This window comes from Sinocyclocheilus anshuiensis, unplaced genomic scaffold, assembly GCF_001515605.1.
Source record: "Sinocyclocheilus anshuiensis isolate Anshui unplaced genomic scaffold, SAMN03320099.WGS_v1.1 scaffold297, whole genome shotgun sequence".
NCBI classification, from domain to species: Eukaryota; Metazoa; Chordata; class Actinopteri; order Cypriniformes; family Cyprinidae; genus Sinocyclocheilus; species Sinocyclocheilus anshuiensis.
This window is the reverse complement of record NW_015536479.1, coordinates 229,137-249,067: the sequence shown is the minus strand read 5'-3', so window position 1 is coordinate 249,067 and position 19,931 is coordinate 229,137. Positions and strand designations below refer to the sequence as shown.

Genomic DNA, 19,931 nt, shown 5'->3' with positions numbered 1-19,931 from the left:
AGTAGAGATTCGTTTGGAGCCCGAGTCTGCGTAGTAGAGATTCGTTTGTAGCCCGAGTCTGCGCAGTAGAGATTCGTTTGGAGCCAGAGTCTGCGCAGTAGTATCATAAGGTAAGTCTCGCCCAAACTCCCGCAGACCCAATCACAAGCTCACAATCATGACACCACACCCCATTTTTATTGCATCAAATAACTAATTAAAAGCAAACTTATTAGAAAAAGCATGCTAAGAACTACCTAAAATGACAGAAAACGTCTTTGGAAGAAATTTATTTGAAGTATAATTTGATTATTTAGTTTGTCTCATGTCCCATTAGATTACATGGCGAGGGCGGGGTTTATGACCAATACTGCATCCAGTCACCTGGGGGGCGATCGAAACGTTCTGGCTTCACTTTTCAAGACTTGTTTTGATTCCTAAAAAAAAGTTTCCACAAGAATACTAAGCACCTAAAACTTGCTGTATATTATATAAACATACAAAATTGTGATATAAAAGATGTATATGTATTATGTATATTAGAAATAATTGTAAAACAATGAAAATATAAAAACACAATATATAAATATAATATATAAAACATTTATTATATATGTGTATGTGTGTGTGAAAATGTAAAATAATTTTGTGATTTTATATAATACAATTATATAATATATTAAATATAAAAATATATTAAAATTCATATATTTAATAAAATGTTATAAATAGAAATTACATACATACACATATATATATAATATATATATTAATAATAATAATCACTAACAACAGCAAAATACATACATGTATATTGTAATATCAATAAAATAAATTTACATATCTAATATATGAACAAAATCATTTACAATATTACAGAATTACAGATGAAATATGTAAAAATAATTAATAATATAATATTTATATATAGAAATAAAATGAAAAAAAAAAGGATGTGAAAAATGTGTCAAAACTGCCAGTCCGAGTCACAGAACTCAAGCTCTGGTGGGCTCACTGTACCTCTGGGTTGCTCTTGCGGCCGAAGAACATGTCCGATGAGATTGCTTTAGCATTGGCAAACTTCTGTTGTGCTTCGCTGGACTCTGTGACGGGCACAGACACCTCAGGCTTCCGTCGGCTGGGCAACCTGAGACACATTGTGTCACGGGGTCATAAAAACGTCCACAAATCAAATCACTGTCTACTGCATCAGGACGTTATTCAACAAACCTTTCTCCAATTGGCTGGATGCTTGAGATGGTGACCTCACTCTCTTTAGGCTCCTCCTTCTCCAGAGCCCAGGAAGAGAACGAGGATCCTCCATCATTTTCCCACCGTGAGCCAAAGCGGTCTCCTGAAGTGAAAGGGTTGTCCTTGTACCTGAGATCACAATGATTAATACAAATCACACACATGCAAACACACACATTCACAAATGCTGTCTGAAACAGACATACTTGGGTGGTCCGGAGGCGAAGCCGGGCTCATCAAACATGTCCAGCTTAGAGCGAGAAGAGGATTTGACTCCGACCGGGATCTCCTGCTCGATCACCTGCATCTCAGCCATCACAGAATGAGACACGGCACTGCGGACAATCAAAGTCACATCATATCAGCCTCATTAAGCTGAATGTACAATAACATTAACAAACAGACACATCGCTCAGCATCCTGGGCTATTACTCTGCTGCAGACAGTGATGTCATGCTTGAGGGGAGTGATGTAATTAACGTGACAGTGGTTTAATCGAGGTTGCCGCCGTGTCTTTACCTCCTGTTGCCGAATCCCATGCCCAGCCTCTCCGCCTGTTCCTTCTTCTTGCCCTCTAGGTTCTTCAGTTTCTTCTCCTCCATCTTCCTGTCAATCTCCAGCTCTTTGTAGGCCAGTCGCATCGAGGCCACTCTGTGAGAAAAGGGGGAACGCAATCGGGAAAAACAAAAACTAAGCTATAGCTCTGATTGCACTGTTAGAGGAGCCATCATCTTACTCAAACATACGCTTGACCATTCAATAGGTTCTAATCAAAATCTTTTAAGAAAAAGCATTTCAGTTTTCCAGCATCTGCAGATGTCCAAGAGATTCTGAATGTGTGGCGTCTGGAGACTCACATGGACTCTTCGGCTTGTTTCTTGGCCTCAACGACCTGTTCCTCTCTCATTTTCTCTGCCACCTGGGCTTGTTTTTCCACCTCAGTGAAGCTCTTGCTGCTCACCTTCTGGGCACCAAGACCCTTTTTAGCGCCAAGCTAAAATCAAAATTAAAAAAGAAAAAAAAAAGAGTGTAAAGGCATTTATGAATGAACAAAGTAGCACCTGCAAATGAGTTTTGAGGTTGAACTATAGAAGCAGTATATGCTTCTATAGATGGTTTATATTATTTCATGTATATTTATACATAAAAATACCTAATGAAACTCATGAAAATACTAAACATATGCTAAAAATATTTTATATACATACATATATACATACATACGTGTGTGTGTATATATACACACATACATACACATAAATGTGAATTAAATTATGTATATATATGTGCGCGTATGTATGTATGTAAGTGTGTATATATATATATATATATATATATATATATATATATATATATATATACACATACAGTATATATGCATGTGTGTGTGTGTGTATATGTATGTATGTATATATATAATACACACACACACAGTAAAAATACAATTTAAAATGTAAAAATTACAGTACATATAATTACAGTACCATTTTTATTACAATTCGTTTTATTTAAATATTACAGTACCATAATGTTAAAAAAAGTCTCATTCTCATGAATGAGAACTGGAGAATTATACTTAGTTGTTATGAAAGTATGATAAATCTAAGTAAAATATAATTTGATTTTCAGATGAATTATGACCCAGACATGCTTTTCACAGGTTTTGTGAAATTCACTGAAACTTTTAAGTGAAGAAACATGCCTATCAACAAAATGAAAAACAATCACCAACAAAGTCTATTAGCACACATTCGTAGCATTTGTCTAACTACTATTATAAGATTTCACAATGCAGACGTGTGAGTAAGGCAGAATCTGAATGATTATCGATTTCTTCTTTAGTTTTAGGCAGAACCACTGTTCTAGCTTCTGTATCGCGCTGCAAGGCTGACACCTACTGACAAAAACTGAACACTGCAAGAACAGGAAGCACAATTCCCTTAAAGGGTTAGTTCACCCAAAAATGAAAATTCTGTCATTAATTACTCACCCTCATGTCGTTCCAAACCCGTAAGACCTCCGTTCATCTTCGAAACACAAATTAAGATATTTTTTATGCATTCTGACGGCTCTCTGACCCTCCCATAGACAGCAAGGGTACTACCACGATCAACGTCCAGAAACGTAGCAAGATTACGCAAACAGCGTATGCTGTTCTGTGTCAGCTGAACCACACGGATATTCTCCAAAATGGCGCTAGGGTGACACGGAGACGACGAATTGTTGAATAAAGTCGTTTTTTTTGTTTTTTCGTTTCTTTTGCACACAAAAAGTATTCTCGTAGCTTTGTAATATTACGGTTGAACCCCTGATGTCCCGTGGATTATTTTACCGATCTCCTTGCTACGTTTCTGGACGTTGATCGTGGTAGTACCCTTGCTGTCTATGGGAGGGTCAGAGAGCTGTCAGAATGCATCAAAAATATCTTAATTTGTGTTCCGAAGATGAACGAATGTCTTACGGGTTTGGAACGACATGAGGGTGAGTAATTAATGACAGAATCTTCATTTTTGGGTGAACTATCCCTTTAAGGGGAAGTGACTGAGAGCACTGATTGTTCACATACCCCTTTCTTCGCAGCGGCTGGCTTCTTCTTTCCAATAATGGAGGGTTTCACTTCTGAAAACAGACAGCATAGTCAAGAGAAAAGTAAACCATGTCTTCCTAGATTATTCCAGACAAGGATCATTAGTGCATGGCGATAGACGCCACAGCCTACAGTGCCCTGAGAAATATCATGCCGGCAAAGCCTGAGGAAAGGGAAGAGGTCACATCTCACACAATCAATTCGCTTATCAGAGAAAGAGTGTGTTTAAAGTGTACACATGAACACTGGGAACATCCATGCAGCGTTATTATTGAATATTGAACCAATGAGTTACATCATTTAGCAGAAAATTGGGGCGTCTGGAAGCTTTGTGCTAAGACGAATGCTGAAATTGGTTTTAAGATTTACCCCCACTGCATCCTGATCAACAATGAAAAGCCGCTCTAATCTCATTCCAGGGCACAAGTCAATCCAGACTGGAAAACACATTAGAAACACCATGGTATAAGATCTGGGTCCAGACTGGAAAGTGCCTTAGAGCTCTTTATGAGATTAGAAAACTCTACATTACACTTTGTTTAGTCAGTGAGCAACTTTATACACCAACTATGGAAAAGTGGGGTAAGATATGCCAATTTTAAGTTTAAGGAATAGCTCACACGCACACAAAAAATGCTGCAGTTAGTCCAAACAGCTGATAAAAACATCAAAATCCACACAACTGTTTCCACTTGTAAACAGTGTTTAATCTCTGCATATTTGTCTCCTGATTCAGAAAAGATTACTTTCACTGGAGAAAGCAATACTATGGATAGAGGACTCATTTTTTAAGAAAAAAAAAGAAAGCTTGATGCATTTGTTTCTTACAAAGACACCACTTTTTGCTTCACAAGACGTTATTTGATGAACTGGAGTGGTTGTGGGTTATTGTGATGTTTATATCAGCTGTTTGGACTCATTCTGACGGCACCCATTCACTGCAGAGAATCCACTGGTGAGCAGGTGAGACGTAATGCTAAATTGTTCTGTATCTGTTCAAATGAAGAAACAAACTTGCACCACAAAAAGTGGTCCAGTGACACAACCTGCCCCCACAGTATGAGTAAGAATTGGTAAATACGGCATAAATAAGAATAATTATACAGTATATAGGTTAGTTCTGCTATACGTACAGATACTAGGGAGGTCAATAGTAGCAGAAATGCTTGAAGTCATTAAAACAATCAATTCCAAGCAATGTTTCAGGCAGAAGTGCAGCCCAAAGTATACTTCAGTTTTTGTGTTTTAAACTATATAGAGTACAGTATAAATGAAGTGCACATAAAGTTGCGCAAGAAAAAAAATCCATGATAGCGTTTCTGTGCCATTACAAAAGACAGAAAAAAAACTGAAAGATTGATTACATTGGGCAGAACAGAGAAAGATGTCAAATCTGCCGTCACTCCTTCAGCCAAGTGTTAAAAACACCCACACAGCAGCAGCAACTAGTCTTCTAATATTCATTCCCAAGGTAATATAAAGAATAGTGTTATAAATTTACATAATTATTTGATGAATATATATAAAAAATTGGCTAGATTTATTATGTAAACTGAGGAAACGCATTCTCAGTCTGTGAAAAGGGTTCATAAACTACTGGAGACAGCAACAACTATAGACGGCCATGTTGACAAGAGTTTGTGTAAGGGAATTAAGAGAGACTCACAATTCTAGTTTAAGTGAGTACAAAGACATTTTTATGGCTAATAAGAAATGAGCAATACATTTCACATACACTGGACAAGGATCAAACTATCCAGTGCGCATGTGTCATGCTATCAAATAGTCTCCTTTTAAAGGCTATGATGTCAGCTGTATGCATGCATTTGTGTCAAAACTGAATTATGCTTTGGGCTTTAAGCTCTATTAACAGCATATATTTCATAATGTTGATCAGCACTGAATTTCTCAATTTTAAATTAAATCAAATCCCTGTCAACAATTGTGTAAGTGCAATATACACAGTCCCTGATGACACCCCGAATAGATCTGAATCGGTAAGAAAATGCATTATTATTTAAAAGCAGAAGATTATTTTTACAGTAACACCAAGCTTATAAAATATGAGCAGTTTTGCAGTAATATTATGATAAAGAGGAAGGGGTGGAGCCAAAGCAGCACACACTCAAATTAAGTATCAGTCAAGCGCAGAACCATGCTGCTTCATTCTGATCAGCCAATAGGCATCCTGTCATTTAAAAACCATTCAAATCACCTTCAGGAGACTGAGACTCTTCAGACGTCAATCTCATTGAGTCATCTACATTAACAGAACAGAAAGCAGGCTTTCAATTCATTTGCAAAGAAGGTTGCATATCTACATTTACTAGCTTGTTATTACACACAAAAATTATTTTAATGAGACTTAAAGGTGCTGTATGTAGGACTGACACTGAGTGGTTGAACTAGGTATTGCAGTCCAAATTCAAAATATTGGAGAGGGTTTTTTCACCCGGCCCCTCCTCCTCAGACTTGATGCACAAGCAGGTTGCCAGATTGAAGACACCAACAGGAACGAGAGCACTTGACGATGAATGACACTTAAATACGCTGTGTTTTCCGCCAACTGGCAACCCGGGTCCCGAAATACAATTGGTTAAACTGGCAGTGGGCGGGTTTCACAAACCAAAACAGAGACCGACATTCCGGCCCGGAACGCACATTTTCAAAGGAGAATAACTGACTGTAGCATTGTTTTTCAGATAAACAAGTATGTTAACTTAGCATGCTTCTTAAATATCTGCAAACATATTATGGTATTTTTATGCTTTAGTAGAGTCAAAAACTTACATACAGCACCTTTAAGTATGTAGTTATGTGTTTTTGTCATATTATTTATAGTGTTTTTTAAACCATGCAGTTTTACAAGCATCATAGCACTTTTTTTTATTTCATTCTTTCTGTTGTCCATAAAAAAGGTTGATATATAGAATACTTCATTAGTTTTCCAAACAGGTCCTGGAGCTTGACTTAAGTGATTCAATGTTTGGTGAGAAAGTACTTCCAAAACAATATGGGGAATTAGGTGATGAAAGGAGAAACAGAAATATGGGGAAGTTGTGATGATAATATACATTCTGCCGGAGCACTCAAACACACAATCTGGTAAACACTCACCTATTGTAGCTTTAGGACTTGTGCTCAGTCCTTCAATGCTTGGACCCTCTTCAGACTCTGCATCACACGGACAAGAAATGATTAAATGTAAAAGTACTGACAATGAAACGCATGAGTTGTGATGTGTAATGCGGTACACTCACGAGTGCTGGTCTCTGAACTCTTAGGATTGCTCTGCTCCAGTTGAGGGGTTATGGCTCCGTTCTCATCTGTTAGGGATGAGGACGCCATGTTCCAACTGTTGGCAGGCTGCAGGTAAGAGAACAATTATCAAATTTCACACATCAAGCCATAATAATAATGGCATATCTCAATGAGCACAATATTAATGAGATAGTTGGTTACACTTTATTTTAAGGTCCAATTCTCACTATTAACAAACCATTAACTACGACTTCTGCCTCAAACTACTAATTTGCTGCTTATTAATAGTTAGGTAGTTGTTAAGTTTAGGTATTGGGTAGGATTAGGGATGTAGAATATGGTCATGCAGAATATGTGCTTTATAAGCACTAATAAACAGCCAATGTTATTAATAGGCATGCTAATAAACAACTAATTGACAGTGAGAACTGGTCCCTACACTAAAGTGTTAACAGATAGCTCACCTGAAACATCATGCACATCAACATCGTAAAAACCTCACTTGATTACTGATTTAATATTTTTGAGCTTAGGAGGACCAGATAAAACGCATTAATAGCGACGTTACTATTTCTTTCCAAAATTGGAAAAAAAAAATAATGAGAGACTGATTACGTTGGTCAGAAGAGAGAACAACACTGTGTCCTACCTGTGTGTGCTCGTCAAAGAAGTCAGTCTCTCTCTTCTCTACGGGTGATGGCTGAGCACAGCCCGAGTTGTCAATCCACAGCTGAATGAAAAAAAATCTAAAATAAATGCCCTGAACGCGGATCTCCAAATATGAACTGGTTGTCTGTTGTGCTTTCATAACTAGCGAGTCTGGGAAGATAAAACTAATGGATACAGTGTGTAACGTGGAGTTTGTTCAGTGACTCAAGTTCAAAGTTTATTCAATATCACAAACACCACAGCTGCATATAGCAAGAGATGATATCCAAATATCTCATTGCATTACATAACTAAAAAGCAACATTTAATAAAATACATGAAATGATACATGAAAAATACATTGTAGTAAATAATAAAATGTCAATCACGTATACAATAATCTAGAGTGCTGGTGGTTCACAATTAGTAGGTTGCATGTCTGTTGTCAACAGTTCAATCAAACTCATCCACAAAAACACTATTCAATGTCGGACCCAGACTGCATTAAATACAAGTTCACTTGCAAGTTGCAACAAGGATAAACATGGTTTGTGATAACCACAAATGTGTAGTTCTCTAAATTACTGGGGTTTAGAAACTAAACATGAATGTTACTTATGAACACAGGCCTGTTGTAACACAAGTTACGCATCATGTTCAATGTAAAATCATAATGCAAAACCATTGGGAATGACTTGCGATGCGTTTAGTGCATGTTAATAGCATGACATTAAATATCTTTTAATAACCAATGCTGACAACAAATCCATAGTTCATTTTCTAGGCAGCGATAATGCTGGAACGGTATGAGATTGGTTATACTCACATCAGTGCCATACTTGGAGAGCGCAGCGTTGGCAAGCTGTCGAATCTTCTCTCTGTACATCTGAGCCGCACGACTGTTATACTTCGCATTGGTGTCGTTGGTGGTACAGCCGTGCTGGCGGAAAAACCCCATCTGTGCACAAAGAAAACATGGGAGTGATGAAGTGATGTAACATGCACAGTGTCTACAGTACAGGTTAAGCTTTAAAGGTAGAACTGATGCAACTGCATGGATATTATAGGGTAGGAAAAGAAGAACGAACCGCGTTGGCATTTCCTCCAACCTGCATACATCTCAGCTGAAACCAGCTCCAGTTGAAATCCAGCTCTGTGGATCTGGAAAGACAATATTCTACACTTTAACTCACCCTCTAACTCTAGCCTAACGAATGAATGTGACATTCTGTAACACCACGGATGAATACAAATTTTGACAGACATTCACATGACAGCATAATTTCATAAGAGAGAAAAACAATAGAGATCCAGACTGACCTGATAAAGCTCAAGTGCACTCCCAAGGAGCGATGTATCCCAGAACAGTCAATGCACAGAAACACTCCATATGAAATACTGGCCCAACTCGGGTTCTTAGCAGCACAGTCAAAGCAGGCCTGAAAACAAACATACCATTTCATTACATTTCCTTCATTTAAAAAAAACTCTGTAAACTAGTGTAAAAAAATCCCAGTCCTCAAAATGAAAATTTCCTCATATGTCTAGGACTCATGGCTGAAATGCACTTGAAGACTGCAGACAAACAGATGTTCTAACATCTGGTTCAATGATGTTCATAAATAATACTTTTGGCAAAGTGTAAATATGAAGGAATGCAGGAATTAACAAACATTACATAAGCCTTAACATATAATTAATTTATAAACTTTAGTCTGCTGATATATAATAAATAAATAAATATAAACACATAATGAGAATAAGAGTTTCAAAACACCTCCAACCAGTGTTGGGGGTAACGCATTACAAGTAACGCGAGTTACGTAATCAGATTACTTTTTTCAAGTAACTAGTAAAGTAACGCATTACTTTTTAATTTACAAGAGAATATCTGAGTTACTTTTTCAAATAAGTAACGCAAGTTACTTTTTTTTCCAATTTATTGATTGACAGCTCTCCTGTCCCCATGTTGAGAGAAATCAGAAGATGTTACTGTAGTAATAAAATAAATATGAATATGCATTCATTCACCTCACTCACAAAAAAAAACACAGTTTCAGTATTCCTCAAAATGAATTAAAAAAATGCAACTCAGAATATGACGCAAACCTGCAATAATTAAATGTTAAACAACACAAATATGCTTTATGTATTTAATCCCATTCTATTAACCAATGTCTTTGCTTCTGACCTTCGATGATCCAGTTCAACCGTACTAATAAGCACAAATTACTCTAGACAAACATTTGTCTTTTTTTATTGCTGAAGTGTGTTGAAATTTCTTCTTCTGCATTCTACTGTACGGACGTAAATTTACTTTCCCTTCAGCCTGAGGTTTATTCATTTCACTTTTGGTGTGAAAAGGCTTTTATATTTGCCGAAAATAGAACGTTTTTTATTTTAAAAACAAACAAGCAAGCCCTGTCCAGATTTTAAAAGTAACGTAACGCATTACTCGCCATAAAAGTAACTACGTAATGTAATTAGTTACTTTTTTATGGAGTAACGCAATATTGTAATGCATTACTTTTAAAAGTAACTTTCCCCAACACTGCCTCCAACTAATTTGAATGTACATTAATTCGCGATCTCATGTCCTAATATACATATTTTACAAATATGAATGAGTTTGATCCATCTTTGGGACATTCTACCCAGGAATCTCCGCGGGTTTTGAGGTACATTATTTACAGGATGAGTCATATTCCATCGCCCCTGCGTCATTCTAAACCCGCAATCAAGTGATTTCTTTCAAGACAGCTCCTTTAGTCCGAATAGCTTGTTAGTATTAAGTCATTAGTGTCTGACCGCTGGAAACAGGTGTGATGTTGACAGTAAACATGATGTGTTGGACGGGACCCAGGCCCCATCAGCACCGGCTTAGCGACAAACAAATGACACGTAACCCCACACGAAACAAACACATGGATGTCTCTGAACAGGCTAGAACGAGAATAAAAACATTCACAGATAGATGTCAATAAGACCTGGTGTGTTACCTTGTTTGTGGGTATGGAGCGCAAGCGTTTAAAAATGGTGAAAATTTCTGTCTTGTTCGGTTCCGACGCCATCTTTCCAGCTGAGCAGCAGCGCGAAAACAGAAACCAGAGAAGATGAAAAGAACGGCCGGAAGTGATGTTTGTGGAAAATAGCCTACAGGTCGCTCGACGAGATACTTCTTCTTCTTCTGTTTTATGGCGGGTAGCACCAATGTTAAGGTGCATTATCGCCACCTACTGTATTGGAGTGTGAACCAGAGTTTACCCTTTCATAATAAGAGACTCAGATACACTACAGAATAAACTAAATGTAATAAAAACGTGAACATACATATACTATCCGTCTAACACAATGAGTTTCATTTAGGCCCTACTGCACCATGCACATACACGAAAATGAAATAAACATATAAAATACAAATCTACAAATCAGTATATTGGTGAAAGCTACTTTTTAGACATATGCAGCTGTGGTTTTTTTGTTTTTTCAGCGCAATAAATCTGCTTTTATAAATCAAATATTGATTAAAAACGTATTTAAAGTATTCATTATGAAAGTCTAAAACCAATGTGCTTTATAAGCACTAATAAACAGCCAATGTTATTAATAGCATATAATAACATATATATATATATGTATGTGTGTGTTTGTTTGTATGTATGTATGTGTGTGTATATGTGTATATGTATATATATATATACATATATATACACCTTGCTAAGTGTACTGTGTTAGGGTAACCGAGACTTGTCATTTGCACTTATATATTGTTGCTCTTTTGTTAGTTTTGACTGCTTTTATTGTCCTCATTTGTAAGTCGCTTTGGATAAAAGCGTCTGCTAAATGACTAAATAAATAAATAAATAATAGGCATGCTAATAAATTAAATTAAATTAAATGTATGCATTTAGCAGACGCTTTTATCCAAAGTGACTTACAGTGCATTCAGGCTATACATTTTTTATCAGTATGTGTAAAATAAATAATTAATTGACGGTGAGAACTGGTCCCAGGTCTAAACTGGTCTAAAACCAATTCATTTGTGAAATTATTATTATTATTTATTTTATTTTTGTTGCTTTATTTAGTGAAAATTCACATACAAATTGACAATAAAAGCAAAAATGTCAATCAATTCAAAAAGACAATGATTGGAAATAAAAATAATGCAAATTAAGGAAGAAGAAGAAAAAAAAACTAAATAAATCAACAAAAAAAAAATTTAACTATATACAGAGGAGTATTGAGAACAAATCCATATCTCTAACTACAAAATAAGTGCGAAGGTCCTTAAAAAGGATAACGTTTCAAGGCTTTACAACAATCTATAGTCTTTTTTGCTTTGGAGTTCCTTACACCTTCCATCACTTTAAGATACTGATATATATATATATATATATATATATATATATATATATAAAACATCAAATTAAAACCTTGATCACGTGAGTCGCGCTACACGGGAAGTTGCGTCACTTCCTCGTTGTGCCATTGACGTGTCTGATCGTGTGACGGCAGGCAGCGCTGCGCATATTAACTCAAGCGCAGGCGAACTTTGGAGCACTTATTTATTTTTTTACACGTTTTTGTTTTATGTTGAACGGTGTTTGTGCTGTTCCTCTTACTATTGGGCTCATTCGTGACTGGCAAAGATGCTGGACTTCTTCTCCATCTTCAGTAAAGGGGGGATCGTGTTGTGGTGTTTCCAGGGGGCCGGAGTGTCTGAATCGTTCACCGGGCCCGTTAACGCTCTCATCCGCTCCGTCATCCTGCAGGTAAAGCCTCAGACCGCCAGAGTACTGTTGTGTCCTGTGTATCTACAGAACTCAGCAGTCTGGCCCAGCAAACGCGTGTGAGGGGCTAATGTAGGTTACTATAGTTACTGTGTAGGGTGATGTAAAATAGCACAAATACTGACTGACAGGTGCATTTGAGTGTGTGTTGGACAGTCATGTGGGTTGTGTACTAGCCTAGACAAACAGATAGAGAGCTCAAAGTAGACGCTTTTCATATGTAGTTTAACTATTCCTTGCTAAAGTGTATATTCATAAATGTAAATCTGTATAAAAAATAGTTTTCGAGATTCTTTAAAGACTTCAAAAAATGTTTAAGATTCTGTGGTGTTTTCAGTTAACTTCAGAATTTCACGGATTGTAACACTTAAAATATTTATAAAATATGTTTATGGTCTTTTTGCTTATGAATGTTCTATTTAAACAAAGAGCTTATAGCACACTGTCAAATCAAAGTTTGTCGTATTATTATAAATAATTAGGCTGCTCTTATAAAATTGTCTTATATTATTAGAAAATATTGTGATATCAATTTATTGTTATATCAGAATTATATTTCTATCTCACAATAACTCACAATTCTGAGAATACAATAATTCAATAATTGTGAGGTATAAACTTGCAATTGCAAGTAAAGTTGGAAGTGTGAATTAAAGTCGTAGTTACCTTTTTTATATTTTATTCTGTGGCAAGAAAAAAGTCAGAATTGCAAGATGTAAAGTCTGAACTCTGAGAAAGTCCAAATTTTCAGTTTATATCTCGCAGTTCTGCCCTTTTTGTTTTCAGAAATGAGATCTATAAACAAGACTTCCATAGTAAACAGCAGTAGCTGCTAACTCAAAGAAAGTAGAATAGAAAATCAAAAGCTAAAGTTAAGAAAACACATTCCATGAATATTAGATATGTTTGTCTATATATGTATATGTCTATTATCTAACTTAAAATTAACCTCGTATGAGAACACATTTAGTGTAAATATCGTGATCCACCACGATTTTGGTCTGTGTTCCACCTTTTCAGCCAAATACATCTGTTAATTAGATGAAAGGTTTTCAGATTTAGATTACAACAACATGTATGTTAAAGGGATAGTTCACCCAAAAATGAAAATTTGATGTTTATTATAAGACTGATAGACTGCAACGGTTGGACTTAAAAATCATTAAATGTGTTCTACTGAAGAAACAAAGTCACCTACATCTTGGATGCCCTGGGGGTAAGCAGATAAACATCAAATTTAATTTTTGGGTGAACTATCCCTTATGTTAAGACATGTTTGAAGTTGAATGTTTGTTTTTTGGCTTTCTTTTTGCAGGAGAGGAGTGGGAATAGCTCCTTCACCCACAATGCCCTCAGTCTTAAATACAAGCTGGACAATGAGTTTGAGCTTGTGTTTGTGGTGAGTGTTGATTTTCCTTTCAATGCAAATAATGTGATTCATCAGATCAGTCAGTGGCCCATGACTCAGCTGTCCGTTTGTCTGATTGTGTGCTTCTGCTGTCTCAGGTGGGTTTTCAAAAGATCCTGACGCTGACGTATGTGGACAAGTTCATAGATGATGTCCAGCTGCACTTCAGAGATCGATACAAGAATGAGCTGGAGCAGAGAGGTGCCCTAAAGTTTCTGCTTAACAATTTTGAGTTTGGAGATGACTTCCACAGACTTCTGCGGTGAGCTAGACCCTTTTTCTGGGTCAATATATATAAATGTGTGTCAAAAAAGCATATTTTTGTCTGAAAAAGTAATTTTACACACTAAAGCTAAACCTTTACAACCCTCTACATTGCGAGTAAATCACTCGCATAATTTACTAGCCAATGGCGATTCAATTGCCAAGGTGATCGTAGAGGGCTGCTTTAGATCAAAATATTTTTTTATTATATATAAACATACTAATGTTGAAAAGTTTGGGGTCAGTAAGTCTTTTTTTTTTTTTAAGAAGAAGAAGAAGAAATGTATATTTTTATTCAGCAAGGATACAATAAATTGATCAAAAGTTACAGTAAAGACATTTCTGTATATTTGATCAGTCCTAAATTTAAATTTAATAAAAAAGTGCAGCCTTGGTTAGCATAAGAGATTTATTTCAGAAACGTTAAAAATAATACTGATCTCAAACTTTTTTTTTTTTTCAAACTTTTCCCACAGGTACGTTATTTTGGCAACATTTTCAGTTTTCAAGAGAAATCAATCTAAGCACTATTTTAATAATTAAATCAAAGTTTACGATTACTAATTTTGACTCAATTGAATTGTTGCTATATGAGGAGTATGTGACAGTAACTGAAGAGTTACCAGTAGAAACAGAGCTGTGTCCACATTGTAATATTATTTCAGCACTTAAGCTCAAGGCATCATCATTTATATGATGCGTTTGTTTTGCAGGGAGGCGGAGGTCAGCAGCAAAGCCAAGGCCCCTGCCTCTATGAGGAATTTCAATGAGTCTGAGAAATCCAAGAAAACTGTGAAGTCTATGATTGAGACAAAAGATGGAGACAAAAGCAAGGAGCAAGGAGGCAAGAAAAGTAAAAATGCCAAAAAGGAAGGTGAGAAATGTAAGAGACTATCAATAAAGCAAATGACCAAAGCTGTAGGTTTGTTAATGTAACCGTTCGTTCTTTTCTTCTCTTTCACTCGTCGTCAGCTGAATCAGGAGGGGATCAGGCTAAAGCTGCCTCACAGACTGCCTCAAAAAAAGCTGTGGAGAATGGAAACGAGGGCCTGACCCAAGAGGAGATTATCGAGAGGAACCGTGCCAAGTTCATTAGCAAGCAGTTGGGTGGCGGAAAAGCAGAGAAGCCCAGGTAGGACGCTTTATGAATTGTGAGAAAAAGCTTTGTTCATGGCAAATGAAGCCCCACTTGAATTTTGGGCCACACTGGTGTCACAGATCTCAACATGACTTCCACTAAATTGCTTAAACTATGTTATTTTGTCTGATTACATAGTTATAATAATTTATCCTTTGTAAAGCAGGATTGTTATCATTAACTAAGGGGCCGTTTACACGACCCTATTCAACAACAAACAGAAAACGTATGCGTTTTGAAGAGCCCGACCGATATAGGTTTTTTGGGGGCCGATAACGATATTAGGGAGTAAAAAAGGCCTATATCGATATATTCTTTGTGTATATTATAGTACAGTACCAGTCAAAATTTTGGCCACTTTCCCATTCCTGTGTCCAAACTTTTGACTGGTACAATATATAGAATACAGTATATGCATAAACAGAATATATATACATAAACACATTTTTTGCAATGATCACTCAAATGTGGTGATCAAACACTTATAATGACGTGACAAAGATATGTAATGGAGGCAGGGCATTTAACAATTTAACAAACTTTATTATCCAAAATGAGTCTGACATCAGTGCACTGAACAGTAAAGTTGAAGTTTATTCAACTTTATTTAAATTCAATTCCATTCAACTTTATTCCGTTGTTTTACTTTCCGTTAGTTTATTTCACTTCGGAACATTCATTCACGGATTTGCAATACTGTCTTCACACACAGATGAAACTTACTAGAGACATAATATACCTCTGTAAATAAATACAATTTAAATTCATGTCTCGCGCACTTTGTGCCCTTTAATGCCCTTTGACTATAATGTGTATGTTCCCTTGGAACTGGAATCATGAGGGAATATCATGTAAAGTCCAATTCGCAGGGCACTTACGGTCGAATAAGACAACGCTTGAATGCTGCTGCCTGAACAAGAGACTTCCTGACTGAAGTAAAAGTGTTGGCTGGTATCACTATCTTGCGAACGTGGCGGCGGATCTCCACCAAATTCGGGCGATCCCTTCAGCTCGAGGAGCCCAGGCCGCAAATTTAACTGCCCGTAACTCCCGGCCCCCGGGGGCTATCGATGCGGGGGTGGTCTCATTGGAAACGGGGCCTTGAGACGTAAACTCAATTCGGCGTTCGAAGGGATCGCCTGAATTTGGTGCTGATCCGCCGTGCCGTTACGGAGATATGGCCGTTCAAAGTTTCAATGGTATTCTATACACTTAAGCTTTAAAGCGTTTCATCCAGGTCGCCAGTAGCAAACAATGGAGCGCACTCTGCTGGACAAACTACGCAATTACACCATTTACAAGCATTTTATTTGCGTTTTATGTTCTGTAAAAAAATGTCATATCGGCGGACAATATCGTGCATATTCATCACCGTGATATATCGCATTACCGAATACCGGCACAAGTCTAATCGGCGGCATATTTGCTGATACCGATATATCTGCGACAGGCTCATATTGGCCGATAAAATTGCCAAAACGATATATCGGTCGGGCTCTAGCGTTTTGGCTGTTCATTTACACAACAATAGTGTTTTGGGGGCCTAAAAAATCACGATTCTGAACTAAACAAAATAATGTGTGACAAAATATTAATTTATGTAGTCTATTTAAAAAGGGTTTAATTAATTTGAATGAAATATTAAATCTTTTAATATATAATATATGTACTTTAAAAAATATATTGAATACTACAATTTTTTATATTAAAATGATGAAAAAGTGGTTTGTTTGTTTGTTTGAATGAATGATTCAATGACTCCCTCATAAATACTTCATGTTTCATTACTGGATGAATCAGCGTTTTTGAACGAATCTCTTGAATCAATGATTCAGTGACAAATACATTTAACAGTTACTCGTTGCCACCTAGTGGAGAGACAATGCAAACGACACAAACGTTATTTGAAGCGCCAGTTACTTTCAAAAGATGACTTGCTCTATTTTGATGGCTAACATATACATCAATGTTCCTATCTGAACTATAAACTTTAATCCCAGTATTCTGTGATAATATGAACGACTATAAGACAGGCATATTACTGTGTAGTTGAGACTGTTTGTGAAGCTGTTTCTTATCTAAACATGGTAAATGTCTGCTCTCCGTGTCAGCGGAAGCGCGAACAGATTTGAATGTTCTGGATTCTGGGGAATCGTTTTCATTTAAAAATGGGATCACATGGGTGTTTGAATCGAGATTGCGGTCTTTTAATGATTAATCGTTCAGCTCTGCAACAATGTCATTTTGGGGCCTGAAAACACAAACTTCGTTTTTGAAAACGATATAGTCTCTGTGTAAACTACAAAAACACAAATTTGTGAAAATGGGGACCTTATGCACATGCATATTACGTGTTCAGTCTATAGGTATGCAGGCACATAGTGTATATATATATATTTTTTTTTTACAAAGTGACATCGCCAACTACTGGCCTGGCATGAAAAAATACAGCATTTTTAGTTGTTTTTCATGGATCTGTGTGAACGGGATCGTTTTGATAACATTGTTGTCTGTATGTGAAACTTTTCAAAAATGCAAAGGAAAACCTTTTCTGTTTTTAGTAAAGTCTTCGTCATGTAAATTTACCCTTAAACAATTTTTAAAAATTAATTATTTGAAATAAATATTTCTCATTTTCGTTTGTTAAAATACTAAAATGACTAAAACTAATAAATAAATAAATTTTAAATGCCATATAGACATTAAAAAAGTCTAATAAAAATGTATAAACAACAAAATAAATTTGAAACTTTAACTAAAATTAAAGTGAAATATAAAAACTCTGTTGTATTGTACAGTAAGTCCCCTAAACCCCAGAAGCCAAAGGGGAAGGCGAACCGGGTGTGGGATATGAGCGGGAAGAGCATTGGAGAGCTGGACTACAGTGGAACCAATGGCAACAACTCCAGTGACGCACAGAACCAAGACCCTGATGCCACAGCTGAACCGGTGAGCAGTCCATTATTACTCCTGACAAAAAAAATCTCAAATTCACTGCAGCATCTTTTCACAAGCAAGCACTACTAGTAAAAATTCATTATAATTTCAGTGTTGAAGGCTGTTTAATATGCGTGGTTGTTTAAAGCTTTTAGATAAAATTGTTATTGCAGATGAAATTGTCAAGTAACTCTGTTCCTCCAGCTGATCCAGGTGGATTCAATGAAAGGGGACCTGCGAGGTGTCGATTATGAGTCCTCAGATGATGATGATGAGGATGAAGTAGTGCAAGAAGAGGAGAGAGTTGTGGTGGATAACACTAAGAAAGGGTAACAAACTCACTACTATTTTGTCTTTTCAACACGCCTCAAAATGTTGAGTTTCTTCATCTGAACTTGCTGCATCTACAATTGATATGGAATGTACATTCTGTGTGGTTTCTCTGCAGAGCCAAAAAGGGTGGTTTCGGGGGAATGTTTGGGATGCTGAAAGGCCTGGTGGGATCTAAGAATCTGACTCAGGAGGACATGGAGCCAGTTCTGGACAAGATGAGAGATCACCTCATCGGTATGACATCGCTCTTGCCCCATGGCACCTCATTCAAAACACTTTTTGTTTACATGTTTTTAAAATTATTACAGAGTTTAGTCATGGAAAACCTGGAAAAAAATTGTAATGTGGTGTTTTCTAGGCCTGGAATATTCATGGAAATTAAATTCTACGATATATGGTGTATATATACTTTGTTGTAAAATATTTAATTAGCTTATCAGGGGAGTGGAGGAGTGCTAGGATAAAAAAAAAAAGAAGCGTACTGCAAAAGACCAAGACTTGTCACAGCACTTACATATTATTGCTCTTTTGTTGTTTTCATTGCTTCTATTGCCCTCATTTGTGAGTCGCTTTGGATAAAAGCGTCCGCTAAATTATTAAATGTAATAATAATTTGATTAGAATAAATAAATAAAAATTGATATAAATTATACATCTAAAAGTAAGGTACTATAGGTGAAAATGTGTAATAAAATTTTATTTTAAAAACATTTGAGTAAAATAAACATTTCTTAAATAATACAATTTGTATAAATGAGTAAAAAATTTAGCAGTACAGTAAATGAGAACTATAATATTTTGATTAAAATAAAAAATAAGTAAAATGCATAGAAATAGATTGAAATAAAAAATAAAAATGACATGTAAGGGATAATCAACGGTTTGCCGTGTATTAAAGGGGTCATATGATGCTTTTTTAAAGATCATTATTTTGTGTATTTGGTGTAACAGAATATGTTGACATGCTTTAATGTTCAAAAAACACATTATTTTTCAAATACTGTACATTATTGTAGGTCCTCTATGCCCTGCCTCTCTCAAACGCTTCGTTTTCTACAAAGTCCCTCCTTCCGACAAGCACAGTCTGCTCTGATTGGCCATTTGACCCAGTGCATTGTGATTGGCCGAACAACGCAAGCACTCGTCGGAAATGTAACTACCCTTACCATAATCGCGAGCTTCATCTTTCAAAATAAATGTAAAGGCAGAGCCCGAAAGGGGAACAGTCGCGTGATAGACACGGTGATGAAGCTGGTATGTGTTTGCAGTACACAAGCCACGGTTAAGACAGCTGACTCCACTGTGATGTGACCCTGTCTCTCTCTCTCTCTC

General features: G+C 36.4%; 2 protein-coding genes across 4 annotated transcripts in view; one reads left to right on the top strand and one right to left on the bottom strand.

Moving 5' to 3' along the window:
• Nucleotides 1-10,904, bottom strand: part of arfgap2 (ADP-ribosylation factor GTPase activating protein 2) — a 12,858-nt gene extending 1,954 nt beyond the window's left edge. The window contains exons 1-14 of one of the 2 annotated variants that reach the window (XM_016462139.1): nt 10,726-10,904; nt 9,047-9,165; nt 8,815-8,887; nt 8,553-8,684; nt 7,728-7,808; nt 7,078-7,183; nt 6,935-6,991; nt 6,033-6,077; nt 3,797-3,849; nt 2,088-2,224; nt 1,750-1,881; nt 1,437-1,565; nt 1,210-1,359; nt 1,000-1,126 (exon numbers count right to left, since the gene is read on the bottom strand). In XM_016462139.1, the coding sequence (XP_016317625.1) occupies nt 1,000-1,126; nt 1,210-1,359; nt 1,437-1,565; nt 1,750-1,881; nt 2,088-2,224; nt 3,797-3,849; nt 6,033-6,077; nt 6,935-6,991; nt 7,078-7,183; nt 7,728-7,808; nt 8,553-8,684; nt 8,815-8,887; nt 9,047-9,165; nt 10,726-10,797 (1,413 nt within the window). In that variant the 5' untranslated portion in view covers nt 10,798-10,904. The remainder of the gene's footprint in view (nt 1-999; nt 1,127-1,209; nt 1,360-1,436; nt 1,566-1,749; nt 1,882-2,087; nt 2,225-3,796; nt 3,850-6,032; nt 6,078-6,934; nt 6,992-7,077; nt 7,184-7,727; nt 7,809-8,552; nt 8,685-8,814; nt 8,888-9,046; nt 9,166-10,725) is intronic. The other variant, XM_016462214.1, reaches the window with a different exon arrangement.
• Nucleotides 10,905-12,186: 1,282 nt separating this feature from the next.
• The window catches only part of srpra (SRP receptor subunit alpha), a 14,624-nt gene continuing 6,879 nt past the window's right edge, over nt 12,187-19,931 (top strand). Inside the window, exons 1-8 of one of the 2 annotated variants that reach the window (XM_016462030.1) lie at nt 12,187-12,501; nt 13,835-13,918; nt 14,026-14,189; nt 14,905-15,065; nt 15,164-15,323; nt 18,128-18,278; nt 18,471-18,595; nt 18,715-18,833. In XM_016462030.1, the coding sequence (XP_016317516.1) occupies nt 12,379-12,501; nt 13,835-13,918; nt 14,026-14,189; nt 14,905-15,065; nt 15,164-15,323; nt 18,128-18,278; nt 18,471-18,595; nt 18,715-18,833 (1,087 nt within the window). In that variant the 5' untranslated portion in view covers nt 12,187-12,378. Of the gene's footprint in view, nt 12,502-13,834; nt 13,919-14,025; nt 14,190-14,904; nt 15,075-15,163; nt 15,324-18,127; nt 18,279-18,470; nt 18,596-18,714; nt 18,834-19,931 lie in introns of both variants that reach the window. The other variant, XM_016461945.1, reaches the window with a different exon arrangement.